General features: G+C 38.7%; 1 protein-coding gene across 2 annotated transcripts in view; it reads right to left on the reverse strand.

Moving 5' to 3' along the window:
- The window catches only part of LOC144663325 (unconventional myosin-Ie-like), a 56447-nt gene extending 33791 nt beyond the window's left edge, over nt 1-22656 (reverse strand). The window contains exons 1-32 of one of the 2 annotated variants that reach the window (XR_013572598.1): nt 22519-22656; nt 22298-22432; nt 20508-20597; nt 19842-19936; nt 19640-19727; nt 18842-18931; nt 18139-18216; nt 17918-18002; nt 17173-17276; nt 16729-16861; nt 16249-16312; nt 15961-16027; nt 15394-15459; nt 15203-15283; nt 14577-14663; nt 13971-14054; nt 13306-13392; nt 12404-12484; nt 12198-12283; nt 11438-11519; nt 9955-10160; nt 9301-9445; nt 8462-8576; nt 7237-7347; nt 6663-6721; nt 6372-6431; nt 5785-5870; nt 5074-5223; nt 4489-4637; nt 3592-3841; nt 1048-2306; nt 427-879 (exon numbers count right to left, since the gene is read on the reverse strand). Coding sequence is in view for 1 of the 2 variants with exons in the window: in XM_078524226.1 (XP_078380352.1) it covers nt 427-589; nt 646-2306; nt 3592-3841; nt 4489-4637; nt 5074-5223; nt 5785-5870; nt 6372-6431; nt 6663-6721; nt 7237-7347; nt 8462-8576; nt 9301-9445; nt 9955-10160; nt 11438-11519; nt 12198-12283; nt 12404-12484; nt 13306-13392; nt 13971-14054; nt 14577-14663; nt 15203-15283; nt 15394-15459; nt 15961-16027; nt 16249-16312; nt 16729-16861; nt 17173-17276; nt 17918-18002; nt 18139-18216; nt 18842-18931; nt 19640-19727; nt 19842-19936; nt 20508-20597; nt 22298-22432; nt 22519-22521 (4841 nt within the window). In the remaining variant the exon portion in view is untranslated. Of the gene's footprint in view, nt 1-426; nt 2307-3591; nt 3842-4488; nt 4638-5073; nt 5224-5784; nt 5871-6371; nt 6432-6662; nt 6722-7236; nt 7348-8461; nt 8577-9300; nt 9446-9954; nt 10161-11437; nt 11520-12197; nt 12284-12403; nt 12485-13305; nt 13393-13970; nt 14055-14576; nt 14664-15202; nt 15284-15393; nt 15460-15960; nt 16028-16248; nt 16313-16728; nt 16862-17172; nt 17277-17917; nt 18003-18138; nt 18217-18841; nt 18932-19639; nt 19728-19841; nt 19937-20507; nt 20598-22297; nt 22433-22518 lie in introns of both variants that reach the window. The other variant, XM_078524226.1, reaches the window with a different exon arrangement.
- Between the last annotated feature and the right edge of the window lie 480 nt (nt 22657-23136).

Consider the following 23136-nt stretch of genomic DNA (forward strand, 5'->3'; position numbering starts at 1 on the left):
ACTGCTCGTAGTCTGTTGATTTTCTGTAGACTGTTACCCATAGTTTGTTAGTGTCACGGTTTACCACGGAAACTTGCATGAAAAGAAACGTTTACAATTGCTTTAACTTTTCAGTTTACTGTATGCCAGCATCCATCTTTTTTTCACTTACGAATTTACAGTTTCAAGATAAGATGACAAAATTTACTTATAGCTTTACATGGTAATTTGAGGATTAATTTCAAGTTTTGAATTTTTGTTGTTACCTGTTTAACGTGTTTAGGTTTTTATAGATTTGTGCTGATTGTTTATAAATCCTTAGTTGTGCGATGCTCAGAGTTGAACATAACAGTTAGGTGTTTAGGGTTTCGTTTACTATCAAATTTCTCAATGATTTGCCTAATTGAAGGCGAAGTTTCAGAAATGTTAAAGGAAAGGTTAGCTCACCTATCATCTTGGTTAACTGAACTGTTAGATCCGGTTTCAGCATCATGCCACTGCCTCACATTCACGTAATCATACTGATCATCGACATCATCAAATTCACTATCAGAACTGTCATAGCCATCATACCCGTTTTGCTCTGGAGCAGGACTGTTGCCGTTGTTGCCTTCATAACCGTTTTGCTGTGGGGCCACACCGTAGCCCTGAGGGCACCTTGGTCACGCCCTCCTTGGTGATGTGTAGCACTGTACGAGACGTTCTGTTGGTTTGCTGCGACACTATACGATGTACCATTCTGCTGAGATGGTGCTGTGCTATATGACATGCAATGCTGCGGAAATGCTCCAGCATTGTAAGGCATTCCAGTCTTGTGGCTCGTGGTAGTACTGTACGGCACACCATTCTGTTGAGTTGTAGCACTGCTGTATGGAATTCCATTCTGTTGGGATGAGGAAACTCTGTATGGAATTCCATTCTGTTGTGTCGTGGAACCGCTGTGAGGAATTCCATTCTGTTGGGCTGTGGCAGCGCTATATGGAATTCTGTTCTGTTGGTTTGTGGCAGCACTATGTGGAATTCCATTTTGTTGGGGTGTGTGGATTCCATTCTGTTGAGTTGTGGCACCGTGGTATGGAATTCTGTTTTGTTGGGTTGTGACAGCGCTGTATGGAATTCCATTTTGCTGAGTCCCAGCAGCACTGTATGGTACTCCATTCTGTTGAGTTGTGGCACCTTGGTATGGTGTTCTGTTTTCATGGGTTGTTGCACTGCTGTATGGAATTCTGTTTTGTTGAGTTGTGGCAACACTGTATGGCGTCCCATTCTGTTGGAATCCTGCAGCACTGTGGGGCACTGGAGGGTTTAAGTACAAAGGAGCCATTTCCTCGTAACCCTGGTTAGCTGCTGTACGCTGGTCATGTCCTGCTCTGTATGCTGTTCTCTGCTGTACCACACTCTGAGTATTGTAATTTACTGCATCTGGAGCATGTGGCTGTGACATCGATACATACTCTGGATACTCTGGGGCTTGAGCATGTGCACTTTGCCTGCTTGTTCCATTGGTCTGGCTGTAATCCACCGGGCTAATGTGCTCATATCCACTCTGCGAAGCTCTGGCTTGTTGACGGTTTGAAGTACTGCAAGCAGCACGGTAAGAAGCATTCCTGGCTTTCTGATCTGCAAATGTTGGGCCCTGAGGTGTGGCATTTTTCGAGTGAGGAGGTTTGTCCGATCTGTACGCGCTCTGTTGAGGGGCTTGGTTCATATGATACCCAGCCCTGCTGTATCCGCCTTGGTCTGGTGGTCTTACAGAGTGCTGACCGCCTTGAGCTGCTGCTGCCCACTGCATTCTCTGCTGACTGGTTGTAGAGCTGTAAGCATCTTCGTTCTGAGATGCAAAGGTCACAGAACGAGGGCGTTGCACTGTTCTGTGTCCACTCTGTCCTGCATAATGATCGTACTGTGCATCACCTCCCCGACGCGATCTTACATCTTGTTCCTTACTGGATGGAAAGACATAGATTTTCTCCCGCTGTGAGGTAATGTTGGCAGAACGTGGGCGCTGTCTGGCTTGCCTCACAGCGTTCACATGATCATCTTCAAAACTGACCCTCCTCTTGCCATCATCGCCAGTACGTCTCAAGGTGGTTGCATTATACTGCGCAATCTGCCCGCCATAAGTCTTCCTATACTGTCCATAGACTGCAGGGTCCAACTGCTCGGGGTTTCTACCGTAATGACGGGCGCCATCGCCAAACTGCACGGCAGAAGCCGCATGGTGAATATGCGGTGGGTAGTCTGCGGCATGGCGTCCAGTAGGGGTGGGGTAAGTGGCGCGAGTTCCTCGTCGTAAAGAAGTGACGGGTGGATTCATGCGGTTAAATCTGTTTATGGTTTAAAGGTCGTGAATTCAATAAAGACGTTGAGAAGAGTTATTTGAAGTAATCACAATTACCTAACTGCTTCTAGCTCAGTGTAGCGAAAGATATTAACTGTTAACTGTGATGTGTTTGGAGAAATTTTAGGATCGAGATTATTTATTCTTATTTAAATTTCAATAAGAACATTTCTGATAGTTACTTGACTTGAAAATTATTTGTTTTGAAACCAAGAATTTAATTTCAGGTTTACAAAAAAAGGCTCTTACATTTATCAACGTCGTACAAATGGTTTATATTTTTAATTGAAAAAGCCAAAAATTTAAATCCTTACTCTGAAATGTTTACCTCTCTTTCTCAAAAAAAAAGCTGCCCGTTCTTCGGGATTTTTCCGACGTTAAAATTGTTTTTGAGGACGGATTTTTTTGACAATTTATCACCAACACAAACAAAACATCACAGACAAAAAGCACTAAAAGCACAGCACACTACGTACAGTGCAACACAACAACGACAACAAATCGAAGTCATCTGCTCCCTTCAGACACTTCGAGTATTCCCTCATTTTTCTCAAATTATGTCCAGTGGACAAGCGTGCAAGAGCGCGCAAACATCCCCTCCTAAAACGAGGGACTGCTCGAGGCCTTAATTTTTCTTTAACCTTAGCAATTACGTTGCCTGTCTCACATCTTCCTATGATTACAAAATACCGTAGTTCGTACTCCCAAAAGTGATGCTACATGCAATACTTTTATGCACAACAAATTCAACACAGCGTACGAAAGCAAAATGGGTGAATATATCTTTGGGATCTTCATTATTGTCGCATGTTGTACTGTAAGGTCTTTGTTTGTTTTGAAAACCCATGCGGTTGACTTCACTCGCAACGTATTCGCAAAATTCAGGTACTTGCATCCCAAATACATAGATTATAACCCACGTTAATTGGGATAAAAATGATCCATGCTAGTAATGTGCTATCCGATCACTGTTGTCAAAGTTGACATTTTTGGCAAATCTTCGAAGCGGAACTCGAAAATTTTCCGATTCCTATTATCCAATTAAAACCATCCCACACATTATCGAGTACTCCGAGTCACGCCAGCATGGCGACGAAAGCGCAGGCTCGATCAGACGTTGAAAACAGAAAAACTACATGAACTGTTATTACCCCACCCCTCCACCCCCGATGTCAATGTTCCTTAAGAATTGTTGTGCAAAATTGTCATGACAAACTGTTGCATGTAACATCACCTTCCCTTACTGTAGAAAAACCGTTACGTGCACTTACCCACAAACACCAGACTCTGGTGTTCGCATGAATTCCTGCTGCCTCACATCAATGTTAGCAGGACCTCGAGCCAGGTGCTGTGCCCCAGATCTGGGTAATGATGGTTGTTTGTGTGTTTGGGCATAACGATTGAGACTTGATGCTGTTCGGCCACGCATTTGGCTAGGTGCTTGCTGCTGGGCAGGGTACCCTGGGGCTGCTCGACGGGGCTTGTTAGGGCCAGAGCTGGCAGGAACTTGACGACCAGGTCCTGATGAAACAAAGGATAATACAGCATAATAATTAGATCATACCAATCAATTCTGAATCAGGGTTAATTTTCAGTGCTTATGTTTTTAACTGGCTTTTAATTCTCTTATTCTGCAAAGCTGGGTTCTATCCACACAAGCAACGTAATATTTAGACCAGAAAAAGCAGCAGAACTAATCTCGTTCCCAGATCTGCTTCGTCTAACCCGCGAGATGTGGGAACGAGATTACAGCAGAACCTTGTTACTTAAGAGACATCAAAACTTGCTATAGAACCAACTCTCTTCAAAACGGACACTGTCAAATTGAAATACGTCTCGAACCTGGTCCAAGACTGTTTTATTAAAATTAATATTAGTCAGTAGTTTCACTAGCAACCTTTCAGTTTGTGGCTTTTTTGGTGTTGATATAAGGAATCCCAAATAGATGGGTTCCCTCTCCACTGATAGAGATAAGTAGGTAAAATGGGAAGAGACAGGCTCCAACTGTCCATCTAAGAGAGGTGTCTGTCTTATCGGGAGTTAAGTTACAGTAAAAATGACTGAAAACAGGGACCGGATGGGACCAACACCTGGTGTCCGTCTTACTATAAAGGTGTCCATTAAGAGAGAGTTGACTGTATTGTTTAAAATTACCCTCGCTGACTTACTTGTGTCCTTGGGAAGTCCTCGGGCAATGGAGACATTGAGTGTTTTGCCAGCAGGTTTGAGCACAGGAAAGTCAGAGTCACCAGAGGAGAAGGCTACAGTACGTGTTCCTCCCCCACCCCACCCCTCCTTCTTCACTGCCACTGTGATGCTGAAAGAAACAAGTTGAATTAACAAGATTGAAGATATTGAAACCTTCGCAGTGGGTATATACAAACACAGACTTTGCTTGCTATCCAGCATTAGGGAATAAATCAATAGGAGCAGGAGCACTACAGTGGACTTGGGTGTGTCCCTGAACACTGTTCTGGATTTCAACGCTGGGACTGACATCAAAAGCCAGTTCAGTTCTTGGATTGTTTTGCAGTTTTTCTCCCTTCAGAGAAACAAAAAACTTCAAATTTCGGACTAGCTCTGCAGAAGACAGAATACACCCTTTCAGGTGTGGTCTGCTTCAGTGTACTGGTCCAAAGATTTTTAATTGTTTTCTTGACACTATTCTGCTCTTTTGAATGCAGCACATGCTGTAGAGACATTCTAAAGATCTTTTGAACAAAGACAAAAAGTAACTGAACAGTTAATCATACCTGCTGGTGATGTCCACTTTGAGTTGGCGATTCAGAGAATCTTGGTATTTTGATGACAGAAGAGTAAGAAACTCCGTTTTGAACACAGTTTCCAGGACACTGTCGTACTCGCCAGGAATATGAAGAACTATAAAGTCATCTTGAAGTGGGCTGGAAAAGAAAATGACAAATGAAGAGAAAGATTGTAAACGTGCAAGTTAACACAAAAACATGTTGTCCTTTCCTGGCACGTTTTATTAACTCTCACAGTTAGCAGAAGTAACGTGTTGATAAAGTGCAATTACATGTAAAGGGACTGTGACACGGATTTTAGTAAACTTTAGGTATCGGCAATGACCATCAAATTCGGTGAAATATATATAAGAAACCTCTTAAAATAGTGAAGGAACATTTCAATAACACAGCAAATACAAAAGAAGGTACAGATGGCCAAAAGATTGAAATGGATTGCCAGAAATATTGTTGGACTGAATTCAGTTTTCAAAGTTAGAGTCGTTTTCTTGTAACTTTAAATTGTAACACCTGGGAGATCATGTTTGGTTGCAATGAAGCTATTGGTTTTCTCATCTGGATCCATAGGAGTAATTTCTTTGCAATGTTACGTTTTATAGCAATTATTTGGCAAAACTTAAAAAATAAACTTAACTTAGCCGTGACACAGTCCCTTGAATTGAAGAGTTGAAGAGTTTTTCTCTTTAAATTCGCACTAACCTGAGGGACACTGATCCTATACTCTTCATTTCCAGTTTTCGTTTCACCACTTCATAGACTTTACCTTTCTCTGGACCTTTCTTCACCTTAAAGTTTGAAGTTACAACACAGGTTATTAATTTGTTACGGCGAAAGTCATTGATAACTTTCAGTGCACAAAGAAAAAAAAATTAAACAAGAGTTTGGAGTAAACTGAAGTATAAGCTTATTACGCTTTTATATTTCAGTACTGATGCTTCGAAACTGTCTCTTCCTATAACTCATAAGAAATTATAAAATTACGTTTTTTAAGTGTTTTAATTTATTTTATTTTACAAATTTTCTTTTTATTTGTTTATTCTTTTCCATTTTGGAGAATTTTATCTTTAACAAAACCTGCCGTTGAATTTGTACTTTAAACATAAAAATAATGTTTTGAGAATTTTTTCTACAGCAAGAAAATTATATTCCATGATACCCAGATTAATGTATGTAGCAATCTGTATTTCATAAAAATAGAGATTAAAATTACTTCTTGGATGTAAAAATGGCAAGGAAAACCCCTTGAAGTAACTTAATTCAAGTTGTTGCCCTTTTATCGTACTAACCTTTTCTCTTCCAATGAGGTAAATGTGTTTGCTTGATAAGAGGAGGTCTCGCTTCATTGCCTGCAAAAAAGGTCCTTTAGATTCACTGTCTACTGAATGTATACATGTTTTCAAGGTTTAAAACCATGTGTGCCAAAATATAAAGTATCCAACCTAAAATGCCAAGGAATCTTATAACAGGGTGTCAAGTGACAAATGGCACTTAGAAAATAGGAAAAAGGAATGAAAATGTCAAAAAATAGGAAAAAAATTCCAAAAATTTTTTAAAAATTATAATAAACTATATCTCACCTTGAATCTCCTGTCATACTTGTTCACTGTAACAGCAAATTCAATCCTCTCTCGCTTTTCTAAAAGAGACGGCATCAAAGTCAACAAGATGGCAACTCCAGCGCAGACAGGCGTAAAAAATTTTTGAGCGACCATGAACGGCCAACTTTTTTCCGCGTTTTTTCACGGGTAAAACATTCAACTTTGTCTGGACAAACCGTCGCGTTTTTCAACTGAACCAATTAACGTTTGGAACGTCAACATGTCAAGTTTGACAGCTCCACCTGTGTGTTTCTGCACATGAAACAATGGTTTTGAAAACATTTGCGTCGACTTTTTATATTTCTTCAATGAATGTCTACAGCAAAGGGCGGCTTTACATTTCTGGCAATTGCTGCGAGAGCGATCTTCGATTGTTTATTTATTTTTTATATTTTGGGGGGATTTTTTCCGTTAAACTACCTTAAATGGTTTACTTGTAAAACGTGACAGTTTGTCTAGACAAACGTGAATGTTTTACACGTGAGAAAACTCGCTTGAAAATGGTAGTATTTTAGTAAATTCCAAGTTAAAAAAAAACAAGAATAATTCATACCGACTAGACTTCTCAATGCTGGGTTATCATCATAGCCAATGTAATCACCAACAAAATTGCGGTTGATGCTGCCTCTTCTTCTCTCTTTCTTGTTGAAAAGAATATCTGATGCTGAAAGAGGCAAATGCAGAGAACGATGAATCAGCACAACTAACATGGTTTGTACATGTACAACTAACATGGTTGTGCTGACAATGTACAAATAGAAGCATGTTTAAAATAAATTTCAATTTCAGAGCAACATTCATCTCACTGATTTTTTGTCTTAAAATCTGCCACTTTAAAGCCACAGTATTTTAGCAAGCTTATAGTCTCACCGATGGAGACTCAGAGCCAGAGATTAAAGCAAGGCTCTCCAAGGCAGGGCAAGCATTTGCCTCCCTCAAGAACATCTGGAAAAGCAAGAAAATCACCCTTAAGACTAAACTCCGTTTTCTTCAAGAGTAACGTTCTCACCACGTTGCTGTATGGGTGTGAGTCATGGAAGGCCACAAAAGCCATTTGCCACAAACTTGACACATTCCAAAATCGGTGTCTACGCCGCATTCTGAACATCTTCTGGCCTAACATCATTTCAAACGCCGAGCTACGCCGGGCAACCTCAACGAACAACATCAGCTCCGAGGTGAAGAAGAGAAGGTGGCGCTGGATCGGACACGTCCTCAGGATGGATCCATCATCAATTCCCAGAGTTGTTCTGCACTGGACTCCATCTGGGAAAAGAGCAAGGGGACAACCAAAAGAGACCCGGCGGCGGACAGTTGAAAAAGAGATGCGGAAAAGCGGACTCAGCTGGGGGGAGCTAAGAAAGAGTGCAAAGAACAGGCAGCAGCGGCGGAATCTGGTAACGGCCTTATGTGCCCAAGGGCACAAAGAGGATTGAGTGAGTGTGTGAGTGAGTGAGTGATAGTCTGACAGTTTCCTTTCCTGTCTCTCATAGTTAGACAGGTTTCCGTCATAACAGCACACAAGAAAGGAGCAGTCTGGATCGACCAATTCTCCACACCTCCCTTTCACAAATCATGCAACTCCTTTTGCAGAAATAGCAATTGTAGGATTGAAGGTTTTAACTATTTAGCCTACACAGATATTTTGAGCTCACCGCACTCTCAACCAACACCTATTTACTCAATTGTCAATTTATCAAGGTCAAATGAACCCTTACAAGTAGTATGGCAGGAGGTGAGGTGCTAGAAATCATGTGACACATCTATTCTCAACTAACCTTGCTCTTTGAGCTCTGCAAAGTACTGCCTTGACTTGTACATTCTGTAGGCCTTCTGAATTTTTCTGGCATAGCCATCAAACTTTCTTTCTCTCAGTTCCTCAAGCAAGAAGAGCTAAAATGCAAGAAGACAAGTTTCAAATTAAGGATTAAGATGATGAAAACTGCTAAACAGGAGCTCCTTCATTTGAACAACAAAGTCAAAACTGTGACACACAGAATGTGATTGCATGTTTTCGCAGGACAATCAAATTAATCATGGTGTGGAGTGAAAATGCAAGAAGACAAGTTTCACACTAAGAATTAAGATGATCAAAACTGCTAAACAGGAGCTCCTTCATTTGAACAACAAAGTCAAAACTGTGACACACAGAATGTGATTGCATGTTTTCGCAGGACAATCAAATTAATCATGGTGTGGAGTGAAAATGCAAGAAGACAAGTTTCACACTAAGAATTAAGATGATCAAAACTGCTAAACAGGAGCTCCTTCATTTGAACAACAAAGTCAAAACTGTGACACACAGAATGTGATTGCATGTTTTCAAAGGACAATCAAATTAATCATGGAGTGGAGTGATAAGTTATTTGCCATTGCTATGTCACAGATACACTGTATTTCTCTTGGGACAATTGATGTTTTGTATAATTTACGCCACTTTTTCTTCAAGCTTCTTTACTCTCGAACAATATTTTCTGGTTGGAGTTTTCCTTTCTTCTGCCTTTCTTTTCTTTGTTGGTTAAACCCAAGGGTATTGAATTAGAAAAGATTATAGCAAGGTGGCAAGCTTGGGCTAAATTTCAACTGCACCTTTTCCTACCTCCTGTAAGTTACTTACCGACTCTGGTGCCTTGATGAACACTTTGCTCTTCCCCAACTGCCACTGATCTGATTCCATGTTGACAGCTTTCATGAGGTGCTCCACTCCCCTCCGTACATCTCCACTCCAAATTGGCCAAGTCTCTTTTGTGAGAATAGCATATCTAGGAAAAAGTTTAGTTTTAATTTTTAAGTTCTAGCAAATAAAATCTACAAAATTTGTCAGCTACAAGCACTTAATAGGCATTAGTAGCTGTATCATGTTGCACCAAGACAACCCAAAAGGATCAAAGAAGCCTGATAGTTCTTCAGTGTCAATGCTAAATTACAGTTCCCGTAACATGGAACATTTAGGAATAGTAATACCTGCCCTGGCAAGATTTTAGGCCATTGCAGTTCCTCCCCCCCCCCCCTCACAATGCCTCATGTGCATTTTTGTCAGATTTAATCGTTGAGTTTGATGGGCCGCTATCTTGGTTTCTGAATGCGAGTGTAAACAGGGCAGAGTACAAAACGCCCGTGGTAAGGAGTACCCCATGCTATAAACACCCTGCCACCCTACCCACAGGCTATTTATGCTTTCCCCAATTTTCGCCCCAATCAAGAACCAAGATGGCCGCCCATCAACTCAACAATAGATCTCTACGACTTCAGGATTAAATTCAGACCTTACCTATGAAGAAACTTCTGAAAGGGTCTTCTGTAGGCAAAGCCTGCTCTTCTAACACGGATGTTTTCCTTGAGTCCGAGATATTCCACTTGATGCTTTACTCTGTCTCCTTCCCAGTCATGAGCCTTCTTGCTCTCATTTGGTTTGATACAACGGATATAATGAGGAGTGCACTTCATCAGTTTGTCCACCAGTAGGTTGGCTTGAGTCTAAAGTAAAAGAAATAATATAAATTTGTTAGTGTTAGTCAGATGTCATTGTCTAGTGAGTGTATAAACCTCTACACACTGAACCAATCACTGCCAAGTGTTTTAGAGTCTGTATCTGTGTCATCATCAGACAGGCAACCTCTGAGATCCATGACATGATGCAACTTCATGTAGGAGTAAAGCCCCTCCACCAAAGGATGTTAGCATGGTTCACTACAGGTTATCCCCCAGCATAATTATTTGAATTGCCAGACTGTTGCCTCAACAAAAATATTTCCCATTACCGATTCAATGTATGTTGATTTGATTGGATAGAGGCTGTGATGAATACTTTTAAAACGTTAACGGTTTCATCTGGTTACGTGTCACTTTGGACAAAAGCATCAATCAATCAATCAATCAATCAAACTTTATTTATAGAGGGTTACACGTAATAGTTTTACAACTAATAAATTCGTGGCCCTCTCTAATGTACTAAAAAAATTAAGAATCTACTATAAGCAATAATCTAATTTAAAATTTAGTTAAAACCTAATTTAAAATTGAAATGTAAGTTAAAAATTTAAAAACTAATCTACAGTATTGATCCAAAGGTAATTATTACTAAATAACACAATCTAAAAGTTATTATCTAAAAAAGGAGTAAAAATATTATTCTTGAGCTGACTTAATTTAAAATATTTATACAAAGGCATTCCTAAGGATATTTACAGATGAAGAGGTGCGTAACCTAAGGGGGAGGTGATTCCAGCATTTACTAGTCGTTGCGGAAAACGTGCGACCTCCCTCTTTCACTCTATTAAATTTCGTTGGTAAAATGGTAAAATTAGCGCCCCGTGTATTCCTATTGTGCTGGCTGTTATTAAGTCTTTATTTAATAGGTCGTTTATGTATAACGGGCAAGCACCCATGATCCTTTGGTCCTCTAAAGCGACTCCTGGAGAAAAATTTTTTCCCCAAATTGTCAAGTTTTCTCCTCTCCATTGCAGTAATATTTTCCAAGCAGACTTTCTTCGAAGTAAGCAGGCAAATCTTTAAAATATTGATAGCTCGTGAAGAAAACATGATCGCATGATGCGAAAACATTGTCAATTTCGCGACCTGACCGCAAACGTTTCATTGGTCAAACAAGGTGGGGTGGAAAATAATGAAAATGAAATGGTAATTGACAGCTAGAAGCCAGTGTTATCCTGGATGTGTGTGAGGGAGATAAGAGATATGTTACCTTTGAATATCCTAAACTATTCACAGGTCAAGCAATAAAGTATCTTGTCTACCTTGATTTTACTGCTAGCTGTTGTGGGTCTTCCCCTCTTGTCTGTACTGACATCCTCAGGGAAAAGATTCCTTATGAAAAGACTGCAAAAAACATATACAAACTCTTAGAAAATACAAATCAATTTTTTTCAAACACCACACCTAACTGAGATCCACCTTTTCACAAATACCTTTTCCCCTTAGTTTAGGGATAACAAACAGTGGGAAAATAGGAACAAATACATCACTTTCAGATACAGCTGCAAAATGTCAAGAATTTTAGCTTAATGATGACTGTTTCCAGAAAAGACAGTAAAACAGGTCAAGATCCTTTTGTTGCTAACTAGCTGACAAGTAAATACCAGGTCCACATTAAAAGGAGGATTAATAGGATCATGATAATTATAAAAGGGAGGGTCTTATGAAAAATGTTCCATTCAAAAGTAGTGAAAGGCTATTTTTGTAAAAACCAAGTCGATGAAGTATCGCCAGGATGTTCCGCAGCTACATGTGTGTGTGTGTGTGTTTTTTTTTTTTTTTCAAAAAATTATGTTGATCAGACAGATATTTGCCTGGTGAATGTTCTTTTGATCTAAACAAATTTAGACTGCCTATGGAAAATCCTATTTTTTTCCCTTAGCTATGACTTCAGGTGCAATTTTGTAGTCTAGATCTAAGAAGGTGATTATTTGATAGTTGTAGGAAAATCTAATTGAGGGATATTTCTCATTTCTCTCATCTTTTGTGCATTACATCTATGTAGAAATAAATCAAACTCACTTTTCACTTGTTTGCATGAGTTCAATAAGATCCTTAAAGAGCACATCACGATTTCTTTCACAGAAGCCCTCAACATCATAAGTTACCTACAAAAAATTCAGATAAGTCCTGTTTGCATCTCAGACATCAGTACTCTACTTATAAAGTGGCCATGATGAAAGTAATACTGAGTGTATAAAGAATTTTCATATTTGATATTTTTTTACCTTTCCTGCATAGTGATGGATGATAAACCCGCCACTGACTCCCTGAAAGTGCTGATGGGTCCCCACTGCATTGTTCAATTTCTACAAAACCAAAACATGGAATAATGTGTACTACATATGCACCCAAATGATACCTACAAGTGGACCTTAAAAGTATAGTTTATTTAATATGAAAAATTACTGTGGAACCCCCAGGGGGGGGGCTCACTCCGGCTTGTAAATGACGGGGATGATCGAAGGATTTTTTTGGGTTTGAAATTTTCGATTCCGGGATTTTTTTGGGTTGGAAAATCTGGCAAGTATTTTTTTGGGTGACTTGATTAATATAGGGGATTTTTTTGGGTATTAAAAACGAACTAAAGTGCCCTGGCACGGCCTTGGCGTTTTTATGGTATGATGAATAAACAAACACAATCGTTCAATTTTTATGGTTTTCTTTGCGTTATATTACTGCCCCTCCTGGCAATTTAGGGGTAATTTGACAAGGGATTTTTTGGGGGGGTTATTTTTGGTCCAGGGATTTTTTTGGGTAATGTCGGAAGACTCAGGGATTTTTTTGGGGTCCTGAGTTTTGCCTCCATTCAATCATCCCCGTCATTTACAAGCTGGAGTACCCCCCCTGGGGTGGAACCATTCCTTACAGCATGCTCCACAGCATGGATGTTTTTCACAGTTAACTTTGTCCTGGGAAACTGATATTAACAGCTTTAATTTCCCTCTCTGGTTTCTAGTCACACACGTTTTGCTTTTATTTATTTTTACCCATGAGAACCTGTGCACTCCCTATGTTAAGATCTGAGTAACCACTTGATTTGAGTAGCTAATTATAATTTGCACCCTTTTTGAGTTGTTAATTTGAATATTTGTAATCAGAAGCAAATGATGATCAGTTCAATATGTACCTCAAGAAGTGTAGCATCAGCACCCTCACTAACAGCATGCATTGTGGCACATACGTCATCCAATACACACATAATACCTGGAGGTTTCTGTCAAAAAACAAAAACAAAAACAAAAAAACATTTAGGCTAAACAGAGCTCTATTGAGGTTAACTGGAGTGTTAAATAGACTAATCTGAGTGCTATTTAGTATTCACTACATGAGGGGAAGCCTTGAGAAAGCGGCTAGGAATATTTCTACTCCCCCCTGAATGGGATGGTAGTCCATCGCAGGGTATCCCCCAGCATTGTCGCCGGTACCCATTTATACACCTGGGTGGAGAGAGGCACTGTGAGAGTAAAGTGTCTTGCCCAAGAACACAACACAGTGACCCCGGCCAGGACTCGAACCCAGACCACTCAATCCGGAGTCTGGCGCACTAACCATTTGGCCACCGTGCCTCCCATATTCACTACATGGAACTGCATGTATTACAAGTTTGTATTGTATTGTACATGGTATAATGTGTCATCAGGTGTCTCACTATTGTCTCACTACATGAACTGCAGAATAGTCACTCACTGATGTATAGCTCTGGTGTTCATAGCTTGGAGTGACAAGGGAAATAACTGATAACCCTGAACACCCTGAACAGTCTGATGAAACACCTACAAGCCTACTACATACCTTGCTTTCAATAACATCACAAACAATTTTGTTGTTGAAATAATCAATTGGGCTCCAATTGATCCCTTCTTCTACATACTCTTCCTACAGAGAATAAAAACAATTCAAATAATTTATTGGTCAGTGTGCAAATGCAAGGTTGACAGAAAGAAACAGAACAGCATAACATGCAGTTCATTACATGGCGTAAAATAATAAGCACTTTAAACAATGCACCAGTCCCAAACAGGCAAAAGAGGCCCAATCACAACACAGGGTTGCCCGCTCGTAGAGCCAGCCCTATAATAATACACTTTAAAAACATTACACAAATCTAGTTGGTTAAAGTGATCAAAGGGCATTCTAGTATGCATGGTGCATGGCTTACTACCAATCACAAACAGAGCTTATGTTTTTATTTAGATCAGCATTTTAATTTATTTTTTTAATTTTTTTTCACTTTTTTTTTTTAGTTTTTTTTTTTTTTTTTTTTTTTTTTTTTTTTTTTTTTTTTTTTTAATTTTTTTTTATTTTTTTTTTTTCTTTAATATAAATATTTATTTTTTTTTTTTTTTTTTTTTATTTTTTTTTTTTTTTTTTTTTTTTTTTTAAGCCTGTCCTTCTCACCTGTTCTGCTTTCAATGTCAGCTCAATGAAGATTTGCTGCAGTTTTTCATTCACAAAGTTGATACAAAACTGTTCAAATCCATTTTTCTGAAAGGTTAAGCACACTCACATTTAGTACAAAGAAACATGTGCAATGCACCCACAGTATGTCTTACACCTCTGGCACGAGGCAGGTCTAATTAGAGACACCCCCATAAATATAAGGAAACCCCCCTCCCCTACACCTTTCACAAAGGGACACACCCCCCCCCCCAAAAAAAAGAGGACCCTAATGCAGGGGGATATCTCCCGAGACACCTCCTTCAGTGGGATGCCTCCCTTAAGGGGAAAATAAATTATTGTTTTAGCCGCACACACAGGACAGTCAGTTTTTGCACTAAAGTGAGAGGATGCCTCCAACTAAGAAACTCTTTGATGCAGTCCCCAAGGTGGGCAGCTTACAGCATGTGAGGGATACTGAACTGCAATCATCATCATCATCAAGTCTCTTCGCACCAGTAGGTGCATAAGGCCATCACGCTTTCTGACCAACACTACCTCGAGTTCTTCTGTACCACCGCTTTGGCTACTTCCTAGCTTGCCCACCTCGCACTCAACTGCAATGGCAATAATTATTGGAAATTTACCTGGAAGATCTCAAAGCCATAGATGTCAAGTACACCAATTGTAAGTTCTTCGACATTCTTCTGCATGGCTTTGTTTACTGACTAAAAAGACAAGCAAAACACGCAGCATTAAACATAAATTGACAGATTCATGACATAGATTCCTAATGATTGGCTGGTCTGTCAGAAATTAATTTTTATCATTTAATTACCTGAACTAGAAAGTCGAACAATCTTGTGTATAGAGCTTTAGCTAAGGCATCCCTGGTGTAACACGCCTGAAAAAGGAAAAAATCAAATTGCAATCAGTTTTTACAAGAGGACTTCACACAAAAGCTAACCCAGACTAAAACAACAAACTAATTATTTTTATTTACCATGATTCTGGGGATTCCTATGCATCTGCATTTTTTCAGCAAGGTTTATTTATATGCTGGGTATGCTTGTTTATTCCCTTGTAAAAATTTTACCGCAGTCGCGGGTGGGATCGCGACTGCCGCGAGTGATCACGCTGTGAATGTCGCGATCGCGCCGCAATTTGTTGCGATTTGGGGGGCTGGAATAAATCTCATGGGGATCGTGGTAAAATTTTTACAAGGGTTTGCACCATGTTTTAAATCAGTCAGCAGGTCAGTCTGTTGGTACTGTCGGTACCCCCTCACCATTGCTACATCGTCAGATTGTGCAAGCAAGCTTGTCTTTGCATGTGATACCATACCTCACTTGCAGGTAAGCTCATTTAATTTTTGATTAAAATATGTACTATGATTATTTCATACCTGTTCCACATTGAGTTTCATGTTAATGGTTTCTGTCTTGCCGCCCCACTTACTGTCCATCACTCGGCTAAACAAATACATAGAAAACTTATCAGTGGTAATAAAAGTAAATTCTAATAAATATTTAAATGGACACTGATCAGGCCTGCATTATGTATGGAAACCTAAAAAATGAATAAAGGTTGCATAAAAAATCTCCACAAAATATGATAAATTTTTTAGACAAAATTGTTTTGGGAGTAACGTGCACAAAGATACATTTTAAATGTTATGAATGATATTAGGTACCTGGTCAGTTTCTCTTTTAACAACATGTCATTTACACCCATCAAGTATGCTGGATATGCTAAAACTGTTGACAAATAACAAGAACACACCTTCAGTTGGTAAATTACTGGTACATTTTATATACTAAGAGCAGATACCTTAAAATTCCGGTTATAAGCCCTGGGTTTTCATAAGGGGTTTAGGCAGGCTTATGAACGGAGGAGCTTATATCTGGGAACCTTATAAGCAGAGTAAAAAAATTGTTTCCTATCATTCAGCAAGGGGGGGGGGGGGCTGATAATCGGATTTTTTTTTTGTCTACAGGTAAATGGGCCTATAACCAAGGCCCAGGCTTACAAGAGGAGGGGCTTATAACCTGAGTTTACAACAGTTCTGTACATACATACAGTATCTATTGTGGAAGCAGGCTGTTATACCATCAACGATAGTATTAACCTTATAAAAATACCAGCGCTGCTGTGGTGTGTTACATGTACTCACATTCATCATCACTTGGTACTGCATAGTTTCCCTGCTCGTCAAAGCAAATATTCCCCAAATGAAGAACACCAGCAACAATCTGCAGCACACTGCCTTGGTCTTCATCTGATATTCCTATCACATCCATTGCTTTCTAAAGAAAAAAGATGAAGGGATATTATTTACAAGTCTACAAATATTGTATGGAATAATTGCACCCAGCTATGTTTTGTTCATTATTATTTTGGTGACTTACTGTAAACAGCACAGTAAAGTAGGATTTATAATTTTGTAGGCTCAATACAATGTACAGACACTGCATGTACCTCACCCCAACTTTTGCAAGGTCCTGTAAGTCACAGATACCTAGTAAATGCTGTATCATAACTTCATAATTTAATACCTTTAGGTTTTTATTCATCAAGTAAATTACTGTCATACATGTATTTGGCCAAAAGAACTCACCCTTGTTTCTTCATACTCCTGTACATCATTAGTGCCGTCCACTGAGTATGTGCCACTCTGATTCAGATAATAGTAATAACTGGGTTCTGTGAGACCTAGCTGACCTACACATCACAAAAATACATTATTTATAATTTATTAATAAATTAATAAATAAAAGCACAGGATCTTGTTGCTGCTGAGAATATACTGTATGCCACATTGCAAGTTTTTTTAAAGCAGGATTTGGCTAGCCTAGAGTAGAAAGTCACCAAGAAGCAATACTGAACATAAACAAGGCAGAGGAAGACTGAGTTGACTTATAATTGATGAGCTTTAAAAAATTGTTTTTAGTTTTTTTTTAAGATGCACTGTCTATGAAATAGCTTCCGTAAAGTTGGATAAAATGAGTCACCTTTACATTTCAGTATATGGTGAAAAAAGCCAAAAGTTCAGTTTTCTTCCACTGAGCCATTTGGGCTTGAGTGTGACGGGTGCTCGGGTTCGGGGGCCCGGTACGGGGGGCTCATTGCTGGGTTGCGGGTTTGGGCAGGCCAGTCGGGTGTTCTGGCGCCTTGGGGGTGTGATTGCAATTGCAGCCCCCGGGCCCGTTGGGCACTTAACCTCCACTTGCGACGTGGGCATTAAATGGTAATAATTATTTTCAATTGATGCATGAGCATCCATAAGAGCAATAGTTTGACCTCTCATCTCAACTCTCCCAGTCTTTCATTCTTCTTAATTTTGATTCAGCCTTTAAACAAACCTCTGTCTTCTTGTGATGCACCAGTTAGAAGTTGGTAGAAAATATGAAAGTTCCTTTCTGATGGATTCTGACTCACAACTCTGGACTAAGAGAACAAAAAAACAAACTTGTGAGTTAATCCAACATTCTTTACTGTTCGTCTACTAGCTGATCAGAAGTTCTAATCAAAACAAAAACAACCATGTGTTACAAGAAAAATCAACACACAAACCCACAATTACCTTTTCTAATAAAAAGTTGGAAATCTTGCCACCATCAGGCTGTCCACCCTTGGTAAACTGAATCTCAACATACTTCCCCTAAAAAAGCAAATTGAATGTTATTTTAGAAGATTGGAGTTAACAAATAAAGCATAACAGTGAGTAGCTGTATTAGTTTAGTGACAATTTCAGTATTTTTTGTAAGTGCAGTGTAAGTTCTGTCAATTAGCTCTTGTGCCATGTATAGTTTTACATGTAAAGTAATTGTATTGTAAGTAATTATCCAGTAAGTGATGTAGGTAATTGTCCTGTAAGCAATGTAAGTAGTTGAACTGTAAGTTGTTGTTTTTTCTGTGTTTTGCAATTAAAAAAATAATAATAATAAAAAAATTAAAAAAAAATAACAGTGGCAGTTTAAGGGGAGGAGCCTGTAGGGCATTGTTTTTTTATTAGTTAAAAATGTAAGAATTGAAGTGCCAAAAATGTTCTGGGCTAGACCCTTTTGGACAATAAAGGGCAATCATCATTCTGTCCCCCTCCCACCCTTTTTTTAGCAAAAAATGGCCTTGGCCATCTTGTTTCTTCCTTCCTGTTTAGAGAAAATCTGGATCCAGCACATGTTAATACAGCTGTACCTGTATTTTATCATTATAAAGTCTGCATCGGAGCCTAATGGCCCACACAAACTTCACTTGTGCATAGTTTACAAGTATGTTGGACTTACAAATCGACTGGAGTTATTGTTCCTGACAGTCTTGGCATTGCCAAAAGCTTCTAAAAGAGGATTGGATTCTAGAATGACATCTTTGATTTTCTGTGGAAACATCACCGCAAAAATATTAATGACTGTTTAATGGTTAGGGAAAAGAGTGGTGGGGCAACAATATATAACCCATAAAGGACACAGTGGAGGCAAAGAAGATACAGAAACAACTGGATGCAGAATGTAATGGCCTTATGCAACTTCTGATACAAAGTGAGATGGTGATGACGATGATGACAACAACGACGATGACGACGGCAATGATATATCACTATACAAGATTCACAGCATGTGAATATAACAGTTCTGTTATTATCATTCATACCAACACTTCAAACAAATAAAGTGTTCAGGGTTTTAGATAACCAATATGGTGACTGTTTTATTTAAGTAACAAATATCAACATATGACAAAAAATACTGAAACCAGTATTGCGATTGGTATAGGACATTTAAAAAATGAAACGGTGAGGAAATAAATAAATGAAGCACGAGGGAATGCTTTTTGTCCGTTATGTACCTTTAATTTAAAATTAATAATGTCAGAAGCGTACTGATTAGTAGCATGAGCACCAACAAACTTTTGTCTAACTCTGATGAAGGTGAACAGTAGTCATCCAAAATTTAGGTTGCAAAAACAGATCGGCTTAAAAACCGTTTCATTTTATAAAAAATCTCAACATCTTGCAACCAACATGTACCGGTAACCGATAGTTAAATCTGAGTCAGAAAGGTTAAGAGAAGCTGTTGATTAATCACCTGTACACTTGGACCTCCTCCAGATACTTTAGCAAGATAGTTCATGATAAACTTGGCACAAACTGTCTTCCCTGCTCCACTCTCTCCACTTAAAAACAAAACAAAAACAAGATATGAATTCATTCCAGTGCATGTTAAATACTACTTTCTCATTTTCAGTCATCTAGCTCAAAGCAATTATTAATATGTATTAATTTTATACCTGATAATCACGCATTGATTCTCCTGATCAATCAACATGTTTCTGTACATGTTGTCAGTGAGGGCATAAATATGTGGAGGATTTTCATAGGATGCCTGAAAATCAAACATTATTTAATTCAAACATTTTTATAAAATTACTAAATATGAATACTGACATTTACTAATATACTCAAGGGCACGAATTAATCTCTTGAAGAACACACTGACTAGTAGATTTTCTGAATATCACTCAACATCTGCCAAAAAGTATTTGCTGAGTGTAACACCTGTTTAGTGACACAGTGCGCCACAGTTGTTGAACCTGGATCAAAGAAGTCATTCTTATGAACCATACTTCCCCCAGTTTTTCTTGGCTATTTTTGAATTCCCTTTCTGTTCTAAGTTACTAAAGATCTGAAGGGTTTTTCATGGTGGAAATCAAGTGTGGACTAAGAGGACCACTATCAACTATACATGAAAAAATTTACAGTTGCTGACACATTGAAGTGAAAAATTTTAGTCGCTAAATTAAGCTCACGTTTTCAATCCTTCTTCTCAATTTTAGTTGGGAGGCTGCGACCTCAGTTCCAATTTAGTCGCCAGCTCCAAAATTTTAGTCCCATGGCAACTAAAATGGTCTTAACTTGGAGAGTTGAAAGGGTAAACAAAGAGTTTTTTAACTTACAGCTCCTTGATACTGGTCAATCTCCTTGTCTGTAAAGTATGGCATCTGTTTAAACGGGTTGACAGAGATCAACACTGGACCAATATAGGTCTGTGCAAATGGTTAAGGGTATAAAACAAACAATATACTAAACTTTTATACAAATATATAGGGAAGGAGGATGATATAAACTGCCCAGAACAGATAGTTGATTATAATCAGTTAAAAAAGGTATATTATTATCAACTGTCATAGCAAATTATTTGGAAAGCTGACATTTTGAACATTACAGCTCCCAGTTAAGTGTTTTGAGTAGTAGGCAAGATGGCTGAAGTAGTATGTGACAGAGGATGAAGGCCGTTACAGCATGGGCCAAAGGTTCCTGCTTAAATGAGGGGGGGGGAGGTTATGTCAAGCCTAGTTCTAACAGAGTTGCCTGGAACAGAGTACAGTGGAAAGGCAAGGTTACAAAACTTTAATAGTCCAATAAGGGCTCTGTCAGAAAAAAAGACCAGAACCTTAGCTCCTAAATACAAGTTTGTCACTCCAGTACAGTGCACTAATGGTATGTCACATTGCTATATAGCTGGTCCAGTGACAAAAAAACTGTTGGAACAGTCAGTTCCCCAGGAAATACAACATGGTACATTTTCCCTCAACTAAATAACACATCTAGAATATGATTTCCCTACAAAGTCAAATTGTTAGCTTACTAAAAAATTTAATAAAAGTCATCACTTAACCCAAAGTTAAGTCATGAAATAGCCCTAAAGGAATCTGTCAATCAAAGTGCCAAGAGCCAATAATTAATGAAAGGGAACACGAATATAGCCAAGCTTGAATAACACCACATTCCTGTAGCCTAACCTGGCAAACCAGGTTACAGTTGACTGCTCAACCACAATTAACACAGCAATATAACAAGAGTGGAAAGCTAAAAATAAACCTGATAGACCTTTAACTAAATTTTTTAAGAACCAAAATCAATCAACATCAGTTGTTTTCGTTAACCACGTAGATTCCAGGAGACTTTATGCAAAGGAATTTGCTTCTGATTAAAACAAAAAAAATAAATAACCATTAAACAAAAATGGTTTTTGAGAGTAAACAACCATCATTTCAATCAAAATCACAATATTTTCTTAACGTATACTTAATACTAAATGTATGTTAGGCGTCTTTAACTGGCTTTTCCCTAGTCCTTGATATTTACAACGGCTGTAGAATTATCTTTAAGCTGTCACTCAATTTCCATATAAAATCCTACGGCATAGAATCAGATAAACTTCGCCAATTTTAACTCAGGGGAATCATTTACTACGACTGAAAAATTAAGTGTGTCTGAATGATTCCCAAAACGACGCCCCACTGAGTGAAGCTCAAAATGTGGCCACACTTTAATAGAGCGAAATAATTTTCAAGGAGGATTAAGCTTATGCTTAATACAAAATAAATCAGTGCTGATGGAGATAGGAACATAGGCTTGTATTTCCGCGTTTGATGAAATTGTCGTGCAGCTGATGAGCGGGTTTCTTTTGTTCCTTGGTGAGCAGTACGTGTAGCTTCTCAACAAACAAACGCTTGCTATATGCAAGACAACCATATTTACTATCGCTTTCCGTAATTTATGGCGATGCTTCACATTAATATCTCTTGCAAACCTAATGTGGGGGGCTCTAAGTTCCTATTAAACGAAAGGGAAAGAGTATATTAAACTTGTAAATATCTACTTAGTGTACGATGGAAGGTTAGTGCCTAGGCACCTAGAGTTGCGCATTCTTTACTCAGCAAGATGTGTAGTAAAAGGATACGAAGATGAGGTCGTCCATGTATCGTTTCTTGAGATTCTCCACAATCGCCGCTTCTTGGATCTTAGGCAGAAGAACCATATCTTCCACGCCACTCGCTTTAACATTGCCTTTACTTTGCCAGTGGTAGTTCGAAGGCTGCAAAGATACGAAATCCCATGCTATCGCTGTTCGAAAATTTATCCACCGAAGCTCAAACAACATTCTAGAATGCAAAAACTCACCATTTTGTCGGCTTGTTGTCGAAGACGCTGTTAACAGTACAGATCAAGACGAAAAGGAAGCTGAACACATCCTCAGCACTAAAAGGGGAGAAGTATTTAGTAGAAGGAACCGGAACCTCCTCTGGTTCGGAAGTGATGTTTTCATTTGGCGCGCATGATCATAATTATTCTCCATATACGGATGGAGCAGGTTTCGAAATCTAACGCGCCTTGTGATTGGACAATCTCAACTGGATAGCCAATCAGAACAGCGTTAGTAATCACAACACCGGCGAGCTAAAAATAGCGTTGACTGAGGACATCTCCATAGTTTATGGTGTCTTCTTTTTTGCGGTGAATTAATCTACAGAATTTCTTGTAGACTTTAAACGTTCCATATATCTCGTATCTAATTGAAACCGCATCGAAAACTTAAAGAAATGGAATCGTTTTGTTATTTTTTCGAGGTTGGAAAATCGCCAGGAAAAACACAGTTTTGGCAAAATTTTCATTTTGGAATTTTTGACTAAAATATTTATAAAAAGCGAAAGCATTGACAACTCACAATCAATGAGAAATTACAATGTTTTAAAATTCATAGATTCTTGGAGCATGATATCATTTGATTACACAAGATCA

This window comes from Oculina patagonica, chromosome 1, assembly GCF_052425735.1.
Source record: "Oculina patagonica isolate OP01 chromosome 1, crgOcupat, whole genome shotgun sequence".
NCBI lineage: Eukaryota > Metazoa > Cnidaria > Anthozoa > Scleractinia > Oculinidae > Oculina > Oculina patagonica.